Below are 21,721 nucleotides of genomic sequence, written 5' to 3'. Positions count from 1 at the left end.
TTATGGCGTGTCAATTTCTATTTTACACTTAATCAGTACCCTTAGACTTTGTTCACACGTTGTATTTTTGCAGTTTTTTTTTTTCCTAAGGCAAAAAATGCTCTCTTGGCAGTAAGAAAGATTAAAAAAAAAATCTGACTCTACTTCATCAGGTTTTGGCATTAAAAATACAGCAAAATCTCATACCTGCATTTCTTCTGCATTTTTGCACCACCTATTGCTTCCAATGGTGAAAAACGCTGAAAGAAGTGACATCCTACATTTGGCAAAAAAACAAGGTATCTGACAAAATAGTGAGGACAAAATAACCCAAGCTGTGTGCATGAGATCTCTGAAGTCTCAGACTTTGCTGGTACTGTAAAACGCAGCTGAAAATTAGCATAAAAAAAAACACGCTGAAAAACATGCAATATGTGAACATAGCCTAACCTCATCCTCCTCTATATGTATGGACACTGAAATATTGCTCCTAGTGAAGCCAGCGAGTGTTCCCTCACAGCATAGTATATTTTCATGGTCTCCACAATGCCCCCCACACAGTGTGATGTCTCCACAGTATGCACACAGCTCTGCTACATATACACCTTGCATGTGCCCTGCTCCATGTCTCTGCTGACTGTCTCCGCCATAGCTCAATCTGTGCAGAGACTGAATATCTTGCCAGGACCTTTAGGTCAGGTGAGAATGTCAGGTGACAACAATCCTAGCAGGATCTCCAGTCTCTATAGACAATGGTGGAGGAGGATCTGATGGCTCAGAAGTATCTGTGTCCTGAGAAGACAGACACAGCTGAAATTGGATCATACCCTTAACCTCAAGTGAGACAGCTCCCCAAATTCAGGACAGTCCAGCTGGATCCTTAACGGTGTCCACTCTGTGCTTTGCCGTTTGTGCCCAGACTGTGATACATGGACATCTGAATTCACCCGAAGGGTAGGGTCAAATGACCGTTTCCTCCACATTTGAGAAAAATGGTTTGGTTATTGTATTTTATAGCTATAGAGAGAAAAAAAGTGATGCATGGCACTGCTACTAAATATTTCTAATACCACCACAGAAATTCCAAGCTGTTATGCCTATATGCCTGCTGCTGGACACTTGGGCGCACGCCTGTCAGTCCATGATAATCCAAAACAAAGAAAAAAATGGAGTGCACTCACCGGTCCAAAATGCAAACAGACCTTTAATCAAAACATGTGCAGGTACACTGGGAGAACGTAGAACAGAAGGACGACGGCCGTTTCACGCTACTGTGATTAGGACCCGTTGAAGCGCAGTAGCGTGAAACGGCCGTCGTCCTTCTGTTCTACGTTCTCCCAGTGTACCTGCACATGTTTTGATTAAAGGTCTGTTTGCATTTTGGACCGGTGAGTGCACTCCATTTTTTTCTTTGTTTTGGGTTTGGTTATTGTGATCAGGCTGATCAGAGTGGCATCAGTTTTTCTCAGACAGGAAGGGGAAAAAAATGTCTCCTTCTCCAGTCTGTCAGACATGGAAAATCAAACCACACTCAGATGTCATCCGAGTGCAGTCCACTTTTCTTAATGGACCATCGGCTTTCATTGTTGATTTTGATATGACACTCAGATCAAAATCAGATCTGTGCACAGCCCCATAGTATATCATAGGTACAAGTGCTGTCTGTGAAAACCACAGATGGCACTCATACGAGAAAGTCTGCCGTGTGCAGGAGCTCTAACTCTGATACTACATTGGGCAGCATGGTGGCGCAGTGGATAGCACAGCAGCCTTGCAGCGCTGGAGTCCTGGGGTCAAGCCCCACTAAGGACAACATCTGCAAAGAGTTTGTATGTTCTCCCCGTGTTTGCGTGGGTTTCCTCCGGGTTCTCCGGTTTCCTCCCACATTCCAAAGACATACTGATAGGGAATTTAGATTGTGAGCCCCATTGGGGACAGCGATGATAATGTGTGAAAACTGTAAAGCGCTGCGGAATATGTTAGCGCTATATAAAGATTATTATTATTACATTGCATCAATTACACCCCTGTGCCTGATGCACATATAATTAAATTATACAATTTTTCACCTAAGAAGGGACATACAAATAGTATCCCCCGTCAAATCACTAATTCTTAGTTTGGCCATTTTTAAAGGGGTTGTCAACTTTCAAATGGTCCCCAAAGTGTGTAAAGTGCAAAGAGTCCACCCTAAAGTGCAATGCCGGCTTCCACCACTGCTGTAGTCCTAGTGTTGTGACTGGAGGGGTGATGTCATGTCAACAGCGCAAGTCACCCCTCTAGTCAGCCAGTCTCTGAGCTCAGTGTCGTGTGCCGTCACCCTCTACCAAGGACTGGCTGACTAGATCGTTGATGCGTTGACGTGACATTAGCAATTTGGACACAACCCTGGGACCGCAGGAACGTTGGAAAGCTGGTGCTGGGACCCAGGTGTGTGGAGGGGGCTCGCGAGCTACCGGTTGGGGATCCCTGCTGTAGATGTTCAAAGCTGGTAGAAACATACCCCAAGAGACTGCAATAATTGCAGGAAAAGGTGGTCCTACAAAGTATTGACTAAGGGGGGCTTAATACAAATGCACGCCACAACTTCAGATTTACCATATATTTGTTAAATAACCAGAAAACCATGCATAATTTCCTTATGCTTCACAAAAAATCCTACTTTGTTTTGGCATATCACAAAAAATCCCAATAAAATTAATTTGTTTGTGGGTGTAATGTGAAAAAATGTGGTTCATTTCACAAGGTATGAATACTTTTTCAAGCCACTGTACATAATATTAAATGTCTGTGAATTTTTGATAATAGGGTTCGATAGCAGATGAACCAAAGATGTGACCAGTTCTAAACTTAGGTTCTCATCTACATTATTGACCTACATAGGGTACAGCAATTTTTTTGAACAGGAAAACAGCCAAAGGATTCAGCCATTCTTCTTCCACAAGTGATGAATTGTGAGCCCTCCAGTCTTGGGATAGATGGGTATGGTGGCACCAACGTGGGTTTCCCTTTTTTTCATGTATACTGTTGCTTTAGATTATCTGTAATTGCAATTCATACACAACTATGGAGCCCAATTAGTAACACTAAGGCTATGTGCACACGTTCAGGATTTCTCGCAGAAAATTCCTGAGAAAAACCTGAAATTTTCTGCAAGAAATCTGCATGCGTTTTTGCCGCGTTTTTGGTGTGTTTTTTTCCGGACATTTCCCAATGCATTTTGTAGTGAGAAATCCGCAAAAAAACCTGCAAAATTAATGAACATGCTGCGTTTTTTACCGCGATGCGTTTTTTCGCGGAAAAAAACGCATCATGTGCACAAAACATGCGGAATTCATTCTAATGATGGGATGCTTATTGTATGCGGGTTTTTTTGCGGTTTTATAATGTTTCTATTGGGAAAAACGCCAAAAAAACGTGAAAAACAGCGACGTGTGCACACAGCCTCAGCGTATGTTTCCACGTTCAGGAAATGCTGCGTTTTTGACTCAAAAACGCAGCGTCCAGATGTTACAGCATAGTGGAGGGGATTTCATGAAATCCCGTCTCCACTATGCATTAAAAGACTCACGTGGCATACCTGCGAAAACGCACATGCGGCGCGTCTTTTAGGAACGCAGCATGTCCTTACATTGCAGAAACAACGCAAGGACAGCACAGGTGACCTGCCAGTGACCTCTGGTGCAGATTTGGTCAGGATTTTACCTGCATAAAATCCTGACCAAATCCTGATGCAATCCTGAACGTGGACACATACCCTTATAGTATTGTCGGATTATGCAACAGCTGCAGGCTTATGCTCATGTGGGAGCTGTGCTAATCAGACAGTATATGGCGCTATGTTAATCGTTAAAAGGGCTGTCCAGGCTTGGAATATACGTAAGTCTGCAGTCACTCGATGCGACTGCATAATTCTGAATCCTATTAGTGTGGTCCACACGCTGTCATGATTCTGCAGAATTGCTGGTGGGAGCGGGTGATCATATAACTGCAATTTGCATATTTCTGCTCAAATTCTGACTACACGTGCTCATCCTCTCTCAACACACTTCTAGTCGAGCACGTGTAGTCGGTACGTGAACGTAAATATGCAAATCACATACCTGTGATCACGTGGCAGCATGTTCGCGCCGCCAATACAGGAGAGTCTTTACAGAGTGTGTACTTGTGTTTAAAGCAAATAACAATGTCAGGGCGCTGATAATTCAGCTGAAAGCTGAAATCTGCAACAGGTATTAGATATCGTTAGTCTCCAATATCTAATCACCAACATGTGAGGTAAGAAACCTCCCTAGTTTTGCTTAGCCAGGCTCCTGCCCCCATGAACTATGATCCTCGCTGACTTAATAAACACATTATTGTTTGCTGAATCACAGAGAAAAGCCATTTAAATGATTAGTTAACGATTAAGACCAAAGGGTAATGATAACAAATAAGAAGGTCACTAATGAGTAAGGAATTTACAGTCATGTATTGAATAGGTGGGAAAGCAATTACTATCTACTACTAGATAGCGGCCACAGGCCAATATTTCTATCATTTTAAACCTGAGGTATTTTCCCCCTTTTTCTTGTTCCTCTTCCATTAATACTCAGAGATCTGAAGAGTCTGAAGTAGGGGCAAGGTTTGTACCTCTCATGTTGGTCTCGTATGAAGCACATTGAATCAAGTGACTGACATAAGAGATTGATTCTTAATATAGTACAAGGTCAGAGGTCTAAATCTCTTGAAGGGTAGTCCAGGCTTAGGAAGAGTTTGCATTTTCCCAACTTTTCTCCACAGGCTATGACTGGTATCACATGGAAAAGATGCAATACCAAAAACGGCCCATAGACAAGCACGGCGCTGTTTCTGGAATGAAAAGAAAATCAACACCATCCTACCATTGAAACCTAAATTTGAGCGTCACAAGCCAGGAGACCAGGTGATTTCTAGATTACGTTCCTATATTTTTAGAACACTCCATCTGTGATCTCCTGCCAAGAAGACGATATTAACATTCTGAAGATAATATTTAACATCTGAATCAAAAGATAATTAATCAATTACTTGAAATGCATTTACTAGTCACACCGGTAATATCGTAGAGTCACACAGAGAATATTTAGTTCACATTCAGTTACCAAAATTGTCCTTGGAGATTTTCCATCAAATTGCAAAGTTATACTAGGTAAGGGATATGCTTGACCTATGGGTGCTGTGCGCCAGGCCAACATGCAAATTACCATGTTACGGCTCAGTACAACCTCACAGTATTAGGCTACCGTCACACTAGCAGTATTTGGTCAGTATTTTACATCAGTATTTGTAAGCCAAAACCAGGAGTGGAACAATTAGAGGAAAAGTATAATAGAAACATATGCACCACTTCCGCATTTATCACCCACTCCTGGTTTTGGCTTACAAATACTGATGTAAAATACTGGCCAAATACTGAGGTAAAAATACTGACCAAATACTGCGAGTGTGATGGCAGCCTTACAGTTGGAATACAGCACCCAAAGATAGAAAAAGCAAGGTTGTCAGCTCACCCCGTGTAGTGGAAACGCGTGGCAAGCTTCAGTCCAAGCAAATCCAAAGGAATAGATCAGACTAATAGATTGTAAGCTTGAGAGCAGGGCCCTCACTCCTTTTGGAATCTGACTTGTTATTCTGTAATGTCTTTATTGTCTGTAAGGCTACTTTCACACTAGCGTCGGAATCTCCCCGTCGCAATGCGTCGGGCAGAGATTCCGACGCTAGCGTTTGACGCACTGCACAACGGGTGCAGCGGATGCATTTCTCCGGCGCATCCACTGCCCCATTGTGAGGTGCGGGGAGGTGGGGGCGGAGTTCTGGCCTCGCATGTGCGGTCGGAAAAAGCGGTCCGTCAGGAGTAAAAAACGTTACATTTAAAGTTTTTTGCTCCCGGCGGTCCAGCGCAACCGTCGCACGACGGTTGCGACGTGTGGCAAAGCGTCGCAATGCGTCGCTAATGTTAATCTATGGGGCAAAAACGCATCCTGCAAACAACTTTGCAGGATGCGTTTTTTGCCATAAACGACGCATTGCGACGTCTGGCAAAAAACGCCAGTGTGAAAGTAGCCTAACTGTAAAATGCTGCAGAATATGCCAGCATCCCACTATACAGTAAAATAGATTTCCAGCTGTATAAATGTGGCAGCACATATATGGATTTCTGTAGTCCCAATTCAGATATATGGTACAGTTGCAGAAATTTCTGCAACACCCTTATGCCAAGAAAATTCTCTAGTGTGCCAGTTAGACTAAGAAAGTGGGCACTATATATCCCTTAAAACTTCCAGGGAGCAATAATGTTACTGTCAGGCTCACTTTGTGATGTAGACCACTAAGGTCTGGGTGGGTGCAGAGTCTATGGGCGTTGGTACAGCTGGCAGGATAGCACATGTGCGGCGAGGACGTGGTATGCTCAGGAATATAAGAAGAAACTGGACGGATTCAGTGAAGTCGGCAAGGAAAGCAGCTGGTTAGCACTGTGTTCACGGGAGGTGGAGTACACAAGAGTCTTGAAACACAATCCGAAGACACAGGTGTATGTGTCAATGAGCCTTCAATTAGGTTTAGGGAGGTGATGTCATAGAGCCACGCTGGCCAACCTGCAAAACCTGATGTCGAGCACAACAAAGGGCAGCGGACCAAGATGAAGTAAGCGAAGTCCGGGATACCTGAGACACGTGTAACAGTTACCACTTAGAGCATGCTCATATGGACCTGAAATAGTTGTTGAGGGCTACTCACTTCTGTATCAGGAGGCAGATGATGCTGATGAGTTTTCATCTGAACCTACCAAGATGCGTACGTGATCTGCAAGTATCACACAATTATCCTAATAACTGGGAATGGTGTATTAAACCTGCCAATCATGCACGTGTAAGAGGAAGCGATGGTACCCCTGAAGAGCCCCTGGGTGATGTGGCATTAGTGAGGAAAGACTGCCATCTGCTGGCTGGACAAAATCATGCGGCACCAACTGGCACCAGAAAAGTTGCAGGGGGAACAAGTTCATGTGCAGGACTCGGTCAGGTGCCTTGGATGATGGAGTTCCCAGAAATAGACGTACTGCGGGCCAAAGCGTGGCGGGATTTGGCACCAATGAGGGGAATGGTGTGAACGTGGGCCAGTGCCGATGCTGAAGCCAGTGTGACAGGCCACAGCAGAGAACGTGCACCTGCAGGGTGCTGGACACTGTTAGACAAGGCCCAGATGAAAACCGTTGAAGACAGACCTGCAGGACCCAGAGTCCAGGCTTCGCCAGTCAAGATTAGGACATTAGCCCTACATTGGGACCCAGCCCTCTCTTCCCCAGGCCTAGGAGACACGCACCATTGGTCAAGCACCGAAGATCTGCAAGGAGATGTCGCCCAGAAGAGGATGCCTACGGTTACAGAAGGACAACACGAGTTATACCAGGCTGTCACTTCCAGCCATAACATACAGGGGTTGGCCTGGATTAGGACAACAAGTGGGGTGGTGGCCTGTTGGAACACAGGAAGAGCAACATTCCTTGATAGACTTTGTTTGCGGCCTAGTGGGAAAACCCGATGACCCCCACTAGGGCCACTGTTGCAGAAAACGCCAATGCGGTAGCTCCCAGGAACGGGTGTACAACCTTTGTAGGAAGGACACAACTATAAATTCACTGGAAGTTTATTGATGTATGGTTTATTGTCGTTTACACTGTTTCAAATTATTAACTGTTCCCTAACCACTGTGAATTTCCGTTATATCGGAAATAAATAATTAGTTCCTTGACTGTTCCCGCCTCGTGCCTCCTGTGCATTGCATTCGGTCTCCTGCTTTACACACGTGCCCCCCACACAAGAGCTTCACAAGTAAAAATCAATAAACAGCACATTCTTCTTCCAGACCTCCATCTTGTGTACTGAAAGCTCAAATTGTCAAGAATGCCAGGGTCAGCTCCTTCAGAAATGAGACAGCTATGTAAATATCACCTACGTGTCTTCGTTCCTCTCAGCGTGCCTTCCTTGCAGTAACATTGTAGAATTGCAGGCCCCATACACAACATTTGATAGGAAAAAGCAGAAATCTCTTCAGTCTATTTCCTTCTAATTGTCAAAAGATCCTTCTAATATTCTATCTATATCCTCTATAAACAGCGGCTACACATACAGTAGATTCCCATTCATACATTTTTACTTATGAACTTTACTCTCTGGAATCCTAGCTCCAAAGTCACTGGTAACATATTGCCCTCTCCCAATTGACTCACTGGTGGTGGGTGTAGTCGGAGATGATCTGGTGACTGTTATAATCCAAACATGCTATGTCCATCCACTTGCAATGGAGTAGTGCTGTTCTCATCCTTTGTTAAAGCCCTGGTGACCCAGAGGTGGTATTTGCAGTATGTGTCTCTTCCCCATTATCCCGTAGAATGTAAGTCCGCAAGGACAGGGTCCTCTCCCCTCTGTACCAGTCTGTCATTGTAAATTTGTTTACTGTAAATGATATCTATAACTCTGTACATAATCCCTTTCTCATCTACAGCACCATGGAATTAATGGTGCTATATAAATAATAATAATAATATGTGGGCATCCCATATTCTTGCCGTTGTAATTGTATTAAATCCTTAGTGAATTAGTATATGTTTATGAGTATTGTTTTCAGAGATTATTTGTTCATATATCCTGTCTGTTGCGTAGCATGGGTTGCCAGTACCTGGGGCAAGGCAAGTGTTATGCCTCCTAACTGTAACACAACCGTCCCGGGTATGCCAGGCTCCTCTGCCTTCTTTTAAGTCCGCTGTCCTCTGTTGAGCTCCACGTCGTTTTTTTCTAGCTGCCCAGGGTGGATCAATGACATCTTCTCTCTAGACCTATTTAATGCTCAATAAAACACACGTGTGTCTTGGGATTGAGACTCTAGTGCTGTTTGTACCTGCTTTCCTCCCTGCTGGGTAACACTTTATACGTCCTGCTGCTCCTGAGATTTTTATGTGTCAAGTCCTTGCTGCCCACGTGCCTTCCTGCTTGCTTCATCAACGCCCAGGGTCCACTTGCCCACCCATACCTGAGGTTTAGAGGATCCACTTCACCAGCTGAGCCTAACACTAACTTGGTAATAATGCTCTCTGAGTGTCAAAACAAAATACTGCACCTAGAGTGCCCCTTTAAAAAAAAAAGTATTAATTCCACCTACAATAGTAATGATGTTCTATGAGCGCCTTCTTCAAAAGGTAATAATGCCTCCTTGGTGCCACTCCTTACAAAAAAAAAGTTTATATTCTTCTAATCAAAGCGACCAGTCCTTTCGCCTTTCGTATAAAGCGGGGCCTGGAGTAGGCGGTGACACCATTGCGCCTTGACACTGACATCTTGTAAGCCATGTCACTACGGTAACCTATGGCACCCTGCTCTACCACAGAAACTAAGTGTATATATCTTGTGTATTGCAGATACAGTTCAATGAAGTGCAGATATTTCGGCCATGTTTACAGCCCTGGATCATCATCACTAGCAATGCCGAGTAGCATGCCAGTCCCTGGTGATACAGTGGTGTGCTGTCAATCTTCCACTTCTGAGAGGGGCTATGTACAGTATCAGATGTAGTACTGCGGCCATTCTCTACTGATCTGATTGCATTATGTCAATTCCCTGGTGCTCAAGGGTGTAGGTCAAGAGACGTCTAGCATATCACTGCAGCATGCAGCCGGCCATACTGTGCAAAAGGACACCTTCTTCTTTTTGTGCACAAGACCACAACATACCGCTTACTAAACAGAGAAATAACTAGTAGAGAGGAAAATATTTTGCAATATTTAACCTTAAAAATAACCTTAGTCATCACTTTCAAAATGTTTAGAGAACAATGATACTATGTTTCAACAAACTACACAGATGGATGAAAAACTTGCAAAAGTAACACATCTGAACTGTTGGAATAATGCTTATTATTGTATATATTGCAACAACTACTGTTTAATAGTGCATGAGTTTCTGTCTCCAGTAATAGTGTTATATTGCCAGTGAAGTACTGTTAAAAAAAATCCCCACAAACAGAAAGTTCCTGTTCACTGTGGGTGTAGCTGAAGCACATTTTTACTTTCACTTTGCAAGCTGATATACTAGATACTAAGATCCTAAGCTATAAGGAATATCAGTTGTAAGCTGTATTATCTTTGATCCTGAATAATTATATATTCACTGTTGAAGGGCTGGACTGTACAGAGATTAATCCGCTGCCAACATGAACATCTTTGGATCATTATTTTTACTTAAATGCCTGTATTTTTGTTTGTAAACCATGTTAGCATTTGAGTATTCTTTAAAGCAGTTGCCCGCTACTTGGATAAGCCCCTTATTAAATGCTGGAGTCCCTCAAGTAAAATAAGAAAAGCCTATGCTTATTTGCAGAGTTTGCATCACATTGTTGTGTTACAGCCACTTATTGGATATCCGCTGTGACGGAAGATAGATGAGCAGCAGCCGATCAGTGGCCGTTAATTAGCTGCTGGGTTCATTGGTTGGCATACCAATGTTATATGAGCTTTGGGAGCTCCAACGCAGACATTGCTGGAGTGTGCGTTTCTTACTTTACTTGGGAGATTTGGGCATTTAAGGGGTTGCCCAAGAAGTACACAACAGCTTTGACATTGTGCACCGTTTGGCTTTTGCAGCCTCTATTTACACATTACATAGCAAGGCAGAAAAAATTAGCTCACTGATGGATTTCAACGTTAAAGCTGCCGTCACACTAGCAGTATTTGGTCAGTATTTTACCTCAGTATTTGTAAGCCAAAACCAGGAGTGGAACAAATAGAGGAAAAGTATAATAGAAACATATGCACCACTTCTGTATTTATCACCCACTCCTGGTTTTGGCTTACAAATACTGATGAAAAATACTGACCAAATACTGAGGTAAAATACTGACCAAATACTGAGGTCAAATACTGACCAAATACTGAGGTAAAATACTGACCAAATACTGCTAGTGTGACAGCAGCCTAACTCATTCAAGGGCAGACACAGACAGAAGGGGTCCCTGTGCAAGATCAGTATATGGGCCCTTTACAGTCCGGAAATGCACAATTCCACTTGATTTGGAGATAGAAAAGGGCCCCTTTGCCTTCCTGGGCGACTGCACAGGTTGCACCAATAATATGTCCGCCTCTGAATTACTTGTCCTATACACTGTGGCTGCATACGTTTAATATGCAGGAAGTTTAATATGCTCAGGAAGGATATAATGGAACTAGAGAGAGTACAAAGTAGGGCAACAAAATTAATAAAGGGGATGGGAGAACTACAATACCCAGATAGATTAGCGAAATTAGGATTATTTAGTCTAGAAAAAAGACGACTGAGGGGCGATCTAATAACCATGTATAAGTATATAAGGGGACAATACAAATATCTCGCTGAGGATCTGTTTATACCAAGGAAGGTGACGGGCACAAGGGGGCATTCTTTGCGTCTGGAGGAGAGAAGGTTTTTCCACCAACATAGAAGAGGATTCTTTACTGTTAGGGCAGTGAGAATCTGGAATTGCTTGCCTGAGGAGGTGGTGATGGCGAACTCAGTCGAGGGGTTCAAGAGAGGCCTGGATGTCTTCCTGGAGCAGAACAATATTGTATCATACAATTAGGTTCTGTAGAAGGACGTAGATCTGGGGATTTATTATGATGGAATATAGGCTGAACTGGATGGACAAATGTCTTTTTTTCGGCCTTACTAACTATGTTATGTTACTAATATAACCAAACTGAAAAAATGCTTTACCTATATTTAAGTCTTAAGGTACCTTCACACATAACGATATCGTTAACGATATCGTTGCTTTTTGTGACGTAGCAACGATATCGTTAAGGAAATCGTTCTGTGTGACAGCGACCAACGATCAGGCCCCTGCTGGGAGATCGTTGGTCGCTGAGGAAAGTCCAGAACTTTATTTCGTCGCTGGACTTCCCGCTGGCATCGCTGGATCGGCGTGTGTGACGCCGATCCAGCGATGTCTTCACTGGTAACCAGGGTAAATATCGGGTTACTAAGCGCAGGGCCGTGCTTAGTAACCCGATGTTTACCCTGGTTACCAGCGTAAAAGTAAAAAAAACAAACACTACATACTTACCTACCGCTGTCTGTCCCCGGCGCTGTGCTTCTCTGCACTCCTCCTGCACTGGCTGTGAGCGTCAGTCAGCCGGAAAGCAGAGCGGTGACATCACTGCTTTCCGGCCGCTGTGCTCACAGCCAGTGCAGGAGGAGTGCAGAGAAGCACAGCGCCGGGGACAGACAGCGGTAGGTAAGAATGTAGTGGTTTTTTTTTTTTACTTTTACACTGGTAACCAGGGTAAACATCGGGTTACTAAGCGCGGCCCTGCGCTTAGTAACCCGATGTTTACCCTGGTTACCCGGGGACCTCGGGATCGTTGGTCGCTGGAGAGCTGTCTGTGTGACAGCTCTCCAGCGACCAAACAGCGACGCTGCAGCGATCGACATCGTTGTCGGTATCGCTGCAGCGTCGCTGAGTGTGAAGGTACCTTTACAAAAAAAAGTAAAAATATGTCCATATACTTTAATCAATTTAATGATTGGGCTTACCATGGTGGATATGCAAACAGATGTCACAGAGCACAGGTGTCAAACTCATTTTCATTGAGGGCCACATCAGCATTATGGTAGACTTCAAAGGGCCACTTGTAATTGTAAGGCCATGTTCACACTTTGCGGCGTCCCTCTGCGGGTTCTCCCGCAGCGGATTTGATAAATCTGCAGGGCAAAACCGCTGCGGTTCTCCCTGCAGATTTATCGCGGTTTGTTCCGCGGTTTCCGCTGCGGGTTTCCGCCTATACTATTGATGCTGCATATGCAGCATCAATAGTAATGTTAAAAATAATAAAAATTGGTTATACTCACCCTCTGATGTCCGGATCTCCTCGGCGCTGCACCCGGCAGTCCGGTTCCAAAGATGCTATGCGAGAAGGACCCTTCGTGACGTCACGGTCATGTGACCGCGACGTCACCGCAGGTCCTGTTCGCACAGCAACTCTGACCGGACGGCCGCGTGCAGCACTGAGAGGTGAGTATAACATGATTTTTTTTGTTTTTATTCTTTTTTTTACCCCAAATATGGTTCCCAGGGCCTGGAGGAGAGTCTCCTCTCCTCCACCCCGGGTAGCAACCGCACATTAGCCGCTTACTTCCTGCAACGTGGGCACAGCCCCATGCGGGACGTAAGCGGTTCAATGCATTCCTATGGGTGCAGAATCGCAGCGATTCTGCACAAAGAAGTGACATGCTGCGGGTTTTAAACCGCAGCATGTGCACAGCGGTTTGCGGTTTCCATAGGGTTTACATGTAAATGGAAACGCTATGGAAACTGCTGCAGACCCGCAGCATCAAAATTGCGGCGGTTCCGTGGTAAAAACCGCAAAGTGTGAACCCAGCCTAAGGGCTCATATAGATGTCCGTGCAAAAATGATTCGAGAATGGACTGCAATGCACAGACTGCCCAGGGGATATAAGAGAGCTGTCCATGGATAGTAGTGCTATAAGAGAGCTGTCTCTGGGTAGTAAGGCTATATGTACTGTCCCTGGGTAGTGAGGCTAAAAGTGCTGTCCCTGAGTAGTAGGACTAAGGGCACTGTTCCTGGGGAGTACGGCTAAGAGAGCTGTTCCTGGTTAGTAGTGCTAACAGAGCTGTCCCTGTTTAGCAGGGCTTAGAAGAGCTGTTCCTGGGTAGTAGGGAAGAGAGAGCTGTTCCTGGGTAGCAAGGATAAAAGAGCTATTCCTGGGTAGTAGGGATAAGAGAGCTGTTCCTGGGTAGTAGGGATAAGAGAGCTGTTCCTGGGTAGCAAGGATAAGAGAGCTATTCCTGGGTAGTAGGGATAAGACAGCAGTTCATGGGTAGTAGGGATAAGATAGTTGTTCCTGGGTAGTAGGGATAAGAGAGCTGTTCCCGGGTAGTAGGGATAGGAGAGTTGTTCCTGCGTAGTAGAGATAGGCGAGCTGTTCCTGGGTAGTAGGGATAGGAGAGTTGTTTCTGGGTAGTAGGGATAAGAGAGCTGTTCCTGGGTAGTAGGGATAAGAGAGCTGTTCCCAGGTAGTACGGAGAGGAGAGCTGTTCCTGGGTAGTAGAGATAGGATAGCTGTTCCTGGGTAGTAGGGATAGGAGAGCTGTTCCTGGATAGTAGGGAAAGGAGAGCTGTTCCTGGGTAGTAGTGATAAGATAGCTGTTCCTGGGTAGTAGGGATAAGAGAGCTGTTCCTGGGTAGTAGGGATAGGAGAGCTGTTCCTGGTTAGTAGGGAAAAGAGAGCTGTTCCTGGGTAGTAGGGATAAGAGCGCTGTCCCTTGATAGTAGGGATACGAGAGCTGTCCCTGGGGAGTAGGGCCAAGAGAGCTGTCCCTTGGTAGTAGGGCTAAGGCTAGGTTCACATTGCGTTAGTGCAATCCGTTTAGCAGATACGCTAATGGATTACGCTAACGCAATGTCCAAAAAGGGATTGCGTTCGGCAATCCCGCTAGCGCAGATGCCCGATCTGCGCTAGCGAGGAACGGACCCTGAGCGCTGCAAGCAGCGTTCGAGGTCCGTCCGAAATTAACGGCACATCGCAGACGCATGCCAAAAATGGCATACGTTTGCGATGCGTTAGGGATCCGTTAGCACATTGCAGTCAATGGGTGCGCTAACGGATCTGTTACATGGCGCTAATTGCGACAATTGCGCCATGTAACGGAGTCCGTTAGTTGACACCCACTAACGCAATGTGAACCTAGCCTTAGAGAGCTGTTCCTGGGTAGTAGGGATATGAGAGCTGTCCCTGTTTAGTAGGGCTAAGGAGAGCTGTCCCTAGATAGTAGGGATAAGAGAGCTGTTTCTGGTTAGTAGGGTTTGTTTAATTAGGGTTTGTTTGGTTTAATTCGGCCTGCTTATTCTGCCTCTGTGCTTTGAGTTTGAATCCTATGTCATAGAGTGTCGCTTCCCACTCAGGATCCACCTCCATAAGCCACCACAACATCACACCAATTGCTCTGGTGGCCTGGATTATTCTCTATATCCATCATCATAGCTGCTGCAATGGAAAGATATAGCCAACTACTGCTTCCCCTGGGGATAACAGCTGGCAACCACAATGAAACAAATCCCTTGGCAATTGCTGTCAGCAGACACGTAGAAATGCATGGTGTTTATTCAGGCAAGGCTTCTAGAGCTGTAGACCCTATTTCCAGATGTAAAACATCCAAATTCTCCAAAGTAGTGGTCTCCAACCTGCAGGCTCTCTACAGCTGTTCAGAAACTGCAACTCTCAGTGTGCTGGGAATATATAAAAATGAATTGTTCCACTAAAGGGGATAACTTCCCGATCGCTGGGGGTCCAACCGCTGGGGCCCCTACCAATCCCGAGAATAGAGCAGTGATCTATCATGCACACTGCCGCACGATTCATTCTTATTGGGACCACACTTTGCACACCTGCTTTTTAGTGCTCTCTTTAGAATGAATGGAGCAGCAGTTCGCATGATCGACCACAGCTTTACTCACACTGGAGAGTCCCAGTTCTCGGGATTGGTGAGGGTCCCAGTGGTCGGACCACCAGCAATCAGGAAGTTATCCTTTATGCAGTGGCTAGAGGATAATTTTCAAATTTGAGAATACTGCTTTAAGTAGAGGATCTGGCATGGATCTCAGCCTGGGAAGACTTGCAAGAGTCTACAGAAAACAGCAGGAGTAGATTTGTTTCACAGCGAGACCTGCAATACTTCAAACTAGCAAAGGCGATTGACAAATAGGGGCCCAACAATCTGCAAAAGGGATTGTCCAAACCAGTGCACATAGCAAAATCTCCCCACTACTTTCAGGTATAGAAAGCTAACAGTAAATAATGTGTATACACGCAACTAGGAATTATTATTAGGTATTTATGTACAGAATTTTGCATCTATACTAAGTATATATTACAGTAAACTGCTGTATAAAAAAGTAACACAATAAGCCCTTACAGTAATTGGACCCAGATATTAAAAGGTTATTCCCATCTCCAAGATCCTATCCCAATATGTAGTAAGTTTAAAAGTTTAGCAAATCCCTCAAACATAGAATACCGTATATATTGCTATATTGTACACTGCGTAGCTACCGGGGGGCATAGGGGGCCATCGCCCTGGGGCTGGTGCTCAGAGGGGGCCCACCCAGAGCTACGCTACTGTAACTGTATTGGCACAGTTACCTTCTGCCGCAGAGCAGGGAGAATCGATCTCCCTGCTCTGCCGCCAACTATGGGGCCCCTGAGCAGGCCGGGGGAGGGTGCTGGTAGTAGGCCCCCCGCTCTGACAATGACAGTGGGCGCGATGACGTCACCACCCGGCGCCTGCTGTCAGAAGATCTGCCTATAGGGGGGCTGCCTTATACTTCAGGATCTGCCTATAGGGGGGCTGCCTTATACTTCAGGATCTGCCTATAAGGGGGCTGCTTTATACTTCAGGATCTGCCTATAGGGGGCTGCCTTATACTTCAGGATCTGCCTATAGGGGGGGCTGTCTTATACTTCAGTATGTGCATATAGGGGGGCTGCCTTATACTTCAGGATCTGCCTTATACTTCAGGATCTGCCTATGGGGGGCTGCCTTATACTTCAGAATCTGCCTATGGGGGTACTGCCTTTTACTACAGGGTCTGCCTATGGGGTGCTGTCTTATACTACAGGGTCTGCCTATGGTGTGCTGCCTTTTACTAGAGTCTGCCTATGGGGTGCTACCTTATACTACAGGGTCTACCTATGGGGTGCTGCCTTATACTACAGGGTCTGCCTATGGGGTGCTGTCTTATACTACAGGGTCTACCTATGGGGTGCTGTCTTATACTACAGGATCTGCCTATGGGGTGCTGCCTTATACTACAAGGTCTACCTATGGGGTGCTGTCTTCTGCTATAGAGTCTGCCTATGGGTGCTGCCTTGTGCTATAGAGTAAGCGTATGGGGAGTGCATTATACTATATAGAGTCCTATGGGGAGTGCATTATACTATATGGAGTCCTATGGGGAGTGCATTATACTATATGGAGACCTATGGGGAGTGCATTATGCTCTATTTAGGATGATCTGGTGCATTATACTATATGGAGGCCATCTAGTGTGGAGATTACAGTGAAGGGGCCATCATACAGTGTTGGAGCCAAACAGTTTGGGGGCTACTAAGGGGTCAGTATACTGTGTGGATGGTACTATACAGTGAGGGGGCATTATACTGTATAGGGGAGCTGTACAGGGGGGTAGACTCGGGACATTATTAAATGTAAAGTGGGCACTTCTTGTTATAGGGGATCTCAGGTTACTGTGACTATCAAAGGGGCACACATGGCAATATTACTTTCTAGGTAGCAAAATGTGGACACTGTTTTCTAGGGCACTTGCACCCGGCATTACTATTCTATAGAGGGGTGCTTTAGAATTTAGAAGGCACAGAGAAGCACACAGCAGGTGCAGTAATAGGGACACATACGGCAGCAGCGGCTCAGTATTGGGGTATCAGTAGGATGAGGAGTTTGTGCAGGTTGGGGGTAGATGGTGATGGGGCTGGAATATGAGAAGTGACATTTTTTTTTTGTTTTATTCTCTGCAGGTGAGTCCTGGCTGGAAGAAGTTGTCTTTTTGGTCTGGGTCAGATGGAAATGATGGGAAAAATGAACGATTCCATCAGAAAGGACGTCAGTGGTAAGACATTATCTGTAACTGTGCTGATCTCTATATGTCCTGTGGGACTGGTATCTACCACTGACCATATGGCGGTAATATCCATGTTGGTCTTTATATAGAGATTATCTTCAGTAATAGCGCGGTCATCTGCTGAGGTTCTCCTCCACTATTAGGGTGCGTCACCAAATTGTAATGAAGGTTACCTGGTTAGGGGCCCACTCAGAAGCTTTGCCCCCACTGAACCAAAACCCTAGCTACGCCTCTGATTGTACAGGTATAGTGTACAAAGAGCAACCGTGTTCTCACAGGGTTTGTACTGTGATGTAAAGCAGGGTGATAATATACCTTTAACAAGGTCCATGGTATAAACCCTTGTTTGCTTTTGTGATACAGAGACATTTGGCAGGTGAGAACAATAACACAAGGTCTCACCATACAGGTTCCTGCACCAGCTATGGACACAAGATGGAGACGTCTCACATACTATACAATGTAAAGGGAACCCATTACCAAAAAGTCAGACGCCATTACAGACAAAGTCATTACACCTCACATACCCGGGGCAAGATATATAATGCAGTATCTAATGTGCCATCCATTAACCTTTGGCCATTGCCTTCTGCTTGTACGGTGGGAGGTCAACTGTTTTCACATTTTCCAAAAACGGAGAAAAAAAAAAGGTGGCACTCACCATCCGATAAAACATTCCTTTATTTACTGCATGACACGGGTACAGCAGAAATGGAGCGGACACCTTCTGTGGACGATGGCCGTTCCACGCTGACTGCACTTCATCGGGTCCTAATAGATAGGAGAAGAACAGTCAGCATGAAACGGCCATTGTCCACAGAAGGTATCAGCTCCTCTCTAACTGTACCCATGCATGGACTAAATAAAGGAATGTTTTATCGGATAGTGAGTGCCACCTTTTTTTTTCTCTGTTTTTGGACTACAAGTCATTCCTTAATTTTTTGGTTTGCACCCATATGCCCTCAGTTGTCTGGTGTCAAGCTTACACCCAGGTAGATTTCAATTTCAGCTGAGATAATCACATCAGTAGGTGCCAGCAATACACCTCTTTTCAATTGTTTTCATGTTTTAGTGGCTGATAAATTTGAAAGATAGGGTGAGCCTCAGTTGGAGTATCCCCACCTTGCCCAATATTAGTTACACATCCACCATGATATAACCTCCCTTACTTCACAAGATTCATTAAGAATCACACGATGATTAGTTGCTGTTAGTAAACTCTACTAGCCAAATCAACTGTACTGATCCATACAATCTGCATTGGATGGGGTTTTCTCACCTATACAACCCAGTGTTTCTAGCAGGCATGTTACATGCGAACCATCGAGCCCTCTGCTGCACCGTGGACATACCATTGGTGCAACCTATGCAACCGCACATGGGCCCAAGTGGAAGGCGAGCCACTTCTACCTCCAAAGCAGGTGGAGTTGTGCATTATAATGAGCTATGGGTCTCCAAATGGTCCATGTACTGTTATTGCACAGGGGTCCTACTTTGTTTGTCAGTGGTGACTATATATCCTGGCCAACAAGCCACAATGGCTTGTTGTGTGCTCCTCCTCAGCACCAAATAGCTGGGGCACATGCTCCGTAAGCCACCCACCTAGTTATAGCTGGATTCCAGCTATGTGCTTTAGAAAACACTTGCAGCTGCAAATACTACAATTTAGTGACCCCCAACAGCATCAGAGGAATCTGGCATTCGTACAACAGCAACAAATCGTTTTTGTAGTAATTACATTGTAGAAATTTTGCATCTACAGTAATATTGGTGGCACAGACAGATAAAACAAAATCGTCAGAAAGGTCAACAGCCAAACGTATTTCCATTCTGAAAGCCTTATTATTATTAAAGAGGATGATTAACAATATCCTAGCATCAAGTAATACTGATGCCACCTTGAGATCTACTGAGCACAAATACATACGTTGCTCACATCAGAGTCCCTGCCCTATACATTGATTTCCCAGCAGTGAGCTTCTGGAAAATGCTGGAGGCCGCGAATGCGAGATTTAGATCTCGGCAAGTCATGCAATGGTAAGGGTGTGAACTGTCTTGCCCTGTTCCTATCCCTGAAGACGCCAATTGCGTAGTGTGTATAATGTCATGTGTTTTCATACATTTATTGAGTTATGTTAATGTGCAGTGCTTAAGTAATGTGAAGAGATAACATACAATATACAGTTAGGGCCAGAAATATTTGGACAGTGACACAAGTTTTGTTATTTTAGCTGTTTACAAAAACATGTTCAGAAATACAATTATATATATAATATGGGCTGAAAGTGCACACTCCCAGCTGCAATATGATAGTTTCCACATCCAAATCGGAGAAAGGGTTTAGGAATCATAGCTCTGTAATGCATAGCGTCCTCTTTTTCAAGGGACCAAAAGTAATTGGACAATGGACTCTAAGGGCTGCAATTAACTCTGAAGGCGTCTCCCTCGTTAACCTGTAATCAATGAAGTAGTTAAAAGGTCAGGGGCGGATTCCAGGTGTGTGGTTTTGCATTTGGAAGCTGTTGCTGTGAGCAGACAACATGCGGTCAAAGGAACTCTCAATTGAGGTGAAGCAGAACATCCTGAGGCTGGAAAAAATCCATCAGAGAGATAGCAGACATGCTTGGAGTAGCAAAATCAACAGTTGGGTACATTCTGAGAAAAAAGGAATTGACTGATGAGCTTGGGAACTCAAAAAGGCCTGGGCGTCCACGGATGACAACAGTGGTGGATGATCGCCGCATACTTAATTTGGTGAAGAAGAACCCGTTCACAACATCAACTGAAGTCCAGAACACTCTCAGTGAAGTAGGTGTATCTGTCTCTAAGTCAACAGTAAAGAGAAGACTCCATGACAGTAAATACAAAGGGTTCACATCTAGATGCAAACCATTCATCAATACCAAAAATAGACAGGCCAGAGTTAAATTTGCAGAAAAACACCTCAAGAAGCCAGCTCAGTTCTGGAAAAGTATTCTATGGACAGATGAGACAAAGATCAACCTGTACCAGTATGATGGAAAGAAAAAAGTTTGGAGAAGAAAGGGAATGGCACATGATCCAAGGCACACCACATCCTCTGTAAAACATGGTGGAGGCAACGTGATGGCATGGGCATGCATGGCTTTCAATGGCAATGGGTCACTTGTGTTTATTGATGACATAAGAGCAGACAAGAGTAGCCGGATGAATTCTGAAGTGTACCGGGATATACTTTCAGCCCAGATTCAGCCAAATGCTGCAAAGTTGATTGGACGGCGCTTCATAGTACAGATGGACAATGACCCCAAGCATACAGCCAAAGCTACCCAGGAGTTTATGAGTGCCAAAAAGTGGAACATTCTGCAATGGCCAAGTCAATCTCCAGATCTAAACCCAATTGAGCATGCATTTCACTTGCTCAAATCCAGACTTTAGACGGAAAGACCCACAAACAAGCAAGACCTGAAGGCTGCGGCTGTAAAGGCCTGGCAAAGCATTAAGAAGGAGGAAACCCAGCGTTTGGTGATGTCCATGGGTTCCAGACTTAAGGCAGTGATTGCCTCCAAAGGATTTGCAACAAAATATTGAAAATAAAAATATTTTGTTTGGGTTATGTTTATTTGTCCAATTACTTTTGACCTCCTAAAATGTGGAGTGTTTGTAAAGAAATGTGTACAATTCCTACATTTTCTATCAGATATTTTTGTTCAACCCTTCAAATTAAACGTTACAATCTGCACTTGAATTCTGTTGTAGAGGTTTCATTTCAAATCCAATGTGGTGGCATGCAGAGCCCAACTCGCGAAAATTGTGTCACTGTCCAAATATTTCTGGCCCTAACTGTAAGTAGTGTGTAATGTAGGATGTGCATAGGGTAAGCATAGGACTGTATAGATTAAGAATAGGCTTAGTATATGGTGATATAGGATAAGATATACAGTGGCATGTGAAAGATTGGGCACGCCTGGTCAAAATTACTGTTATTGTGAATGGTTAAGCAAGTTGAAGATGAAATGATCTCTAAAAGGCCTAAAGTTTAAGACAACACATTTCCTT

The 21,721-nt window shown here is 44.6% G+C and overlaps 1 protein-coding gene across 2 annotated transcripts in view; it reads right to left on the bottom strand.

Annotated features, from left to right (window-relative positions):
* ADA (adenosine deaminase) overlaps nt 1–21,721 on the bottom strand; it is a 76,024-nt gene that overhangs the window by 43,579 nt on the left and 10,724 nt on the right. The window contains exon 1 of one of the 2 annotated variants that reach the window (XM_069751247.1): nt 18,345–18,437. The exons of the other annotated variant lie outside the window; for it this stretch is intronic. Within the exon in view, the coding sequence (XP_069607348.1) occupies nt 18,345–18,359 (15 nt within the window). The 5' untranslated portion in view covers nt 18,360–18,437. Of the gene's footprint in view, nt 1–18,344; nt 18,438–21,721 lie in introns of those variants that run through there. 2 annotated transcript variants of the gene reach the window in all.

The sequence above is a fragment of the Ranitomeya imitator genome, chromosome 2 (assembly GCF_032444005.1).
Source record: "Ranitomeya imitator isolate aRanImi1 chromosome 2, aRanImi1.pri, whole genome shotgun sequence".
NCBI classification, from domain to species: Eukaryota; Metazoa; Chordata; class Amphibia; order Anura; family Dendrobatidae; genus Ranitomeya; species Ranitomeya imitator.
The sequence above is the reverse complement of the archived record's forward strand: the minus strand, read 5'-3'. Positions and strand labels throughout refer to the sequence as shown.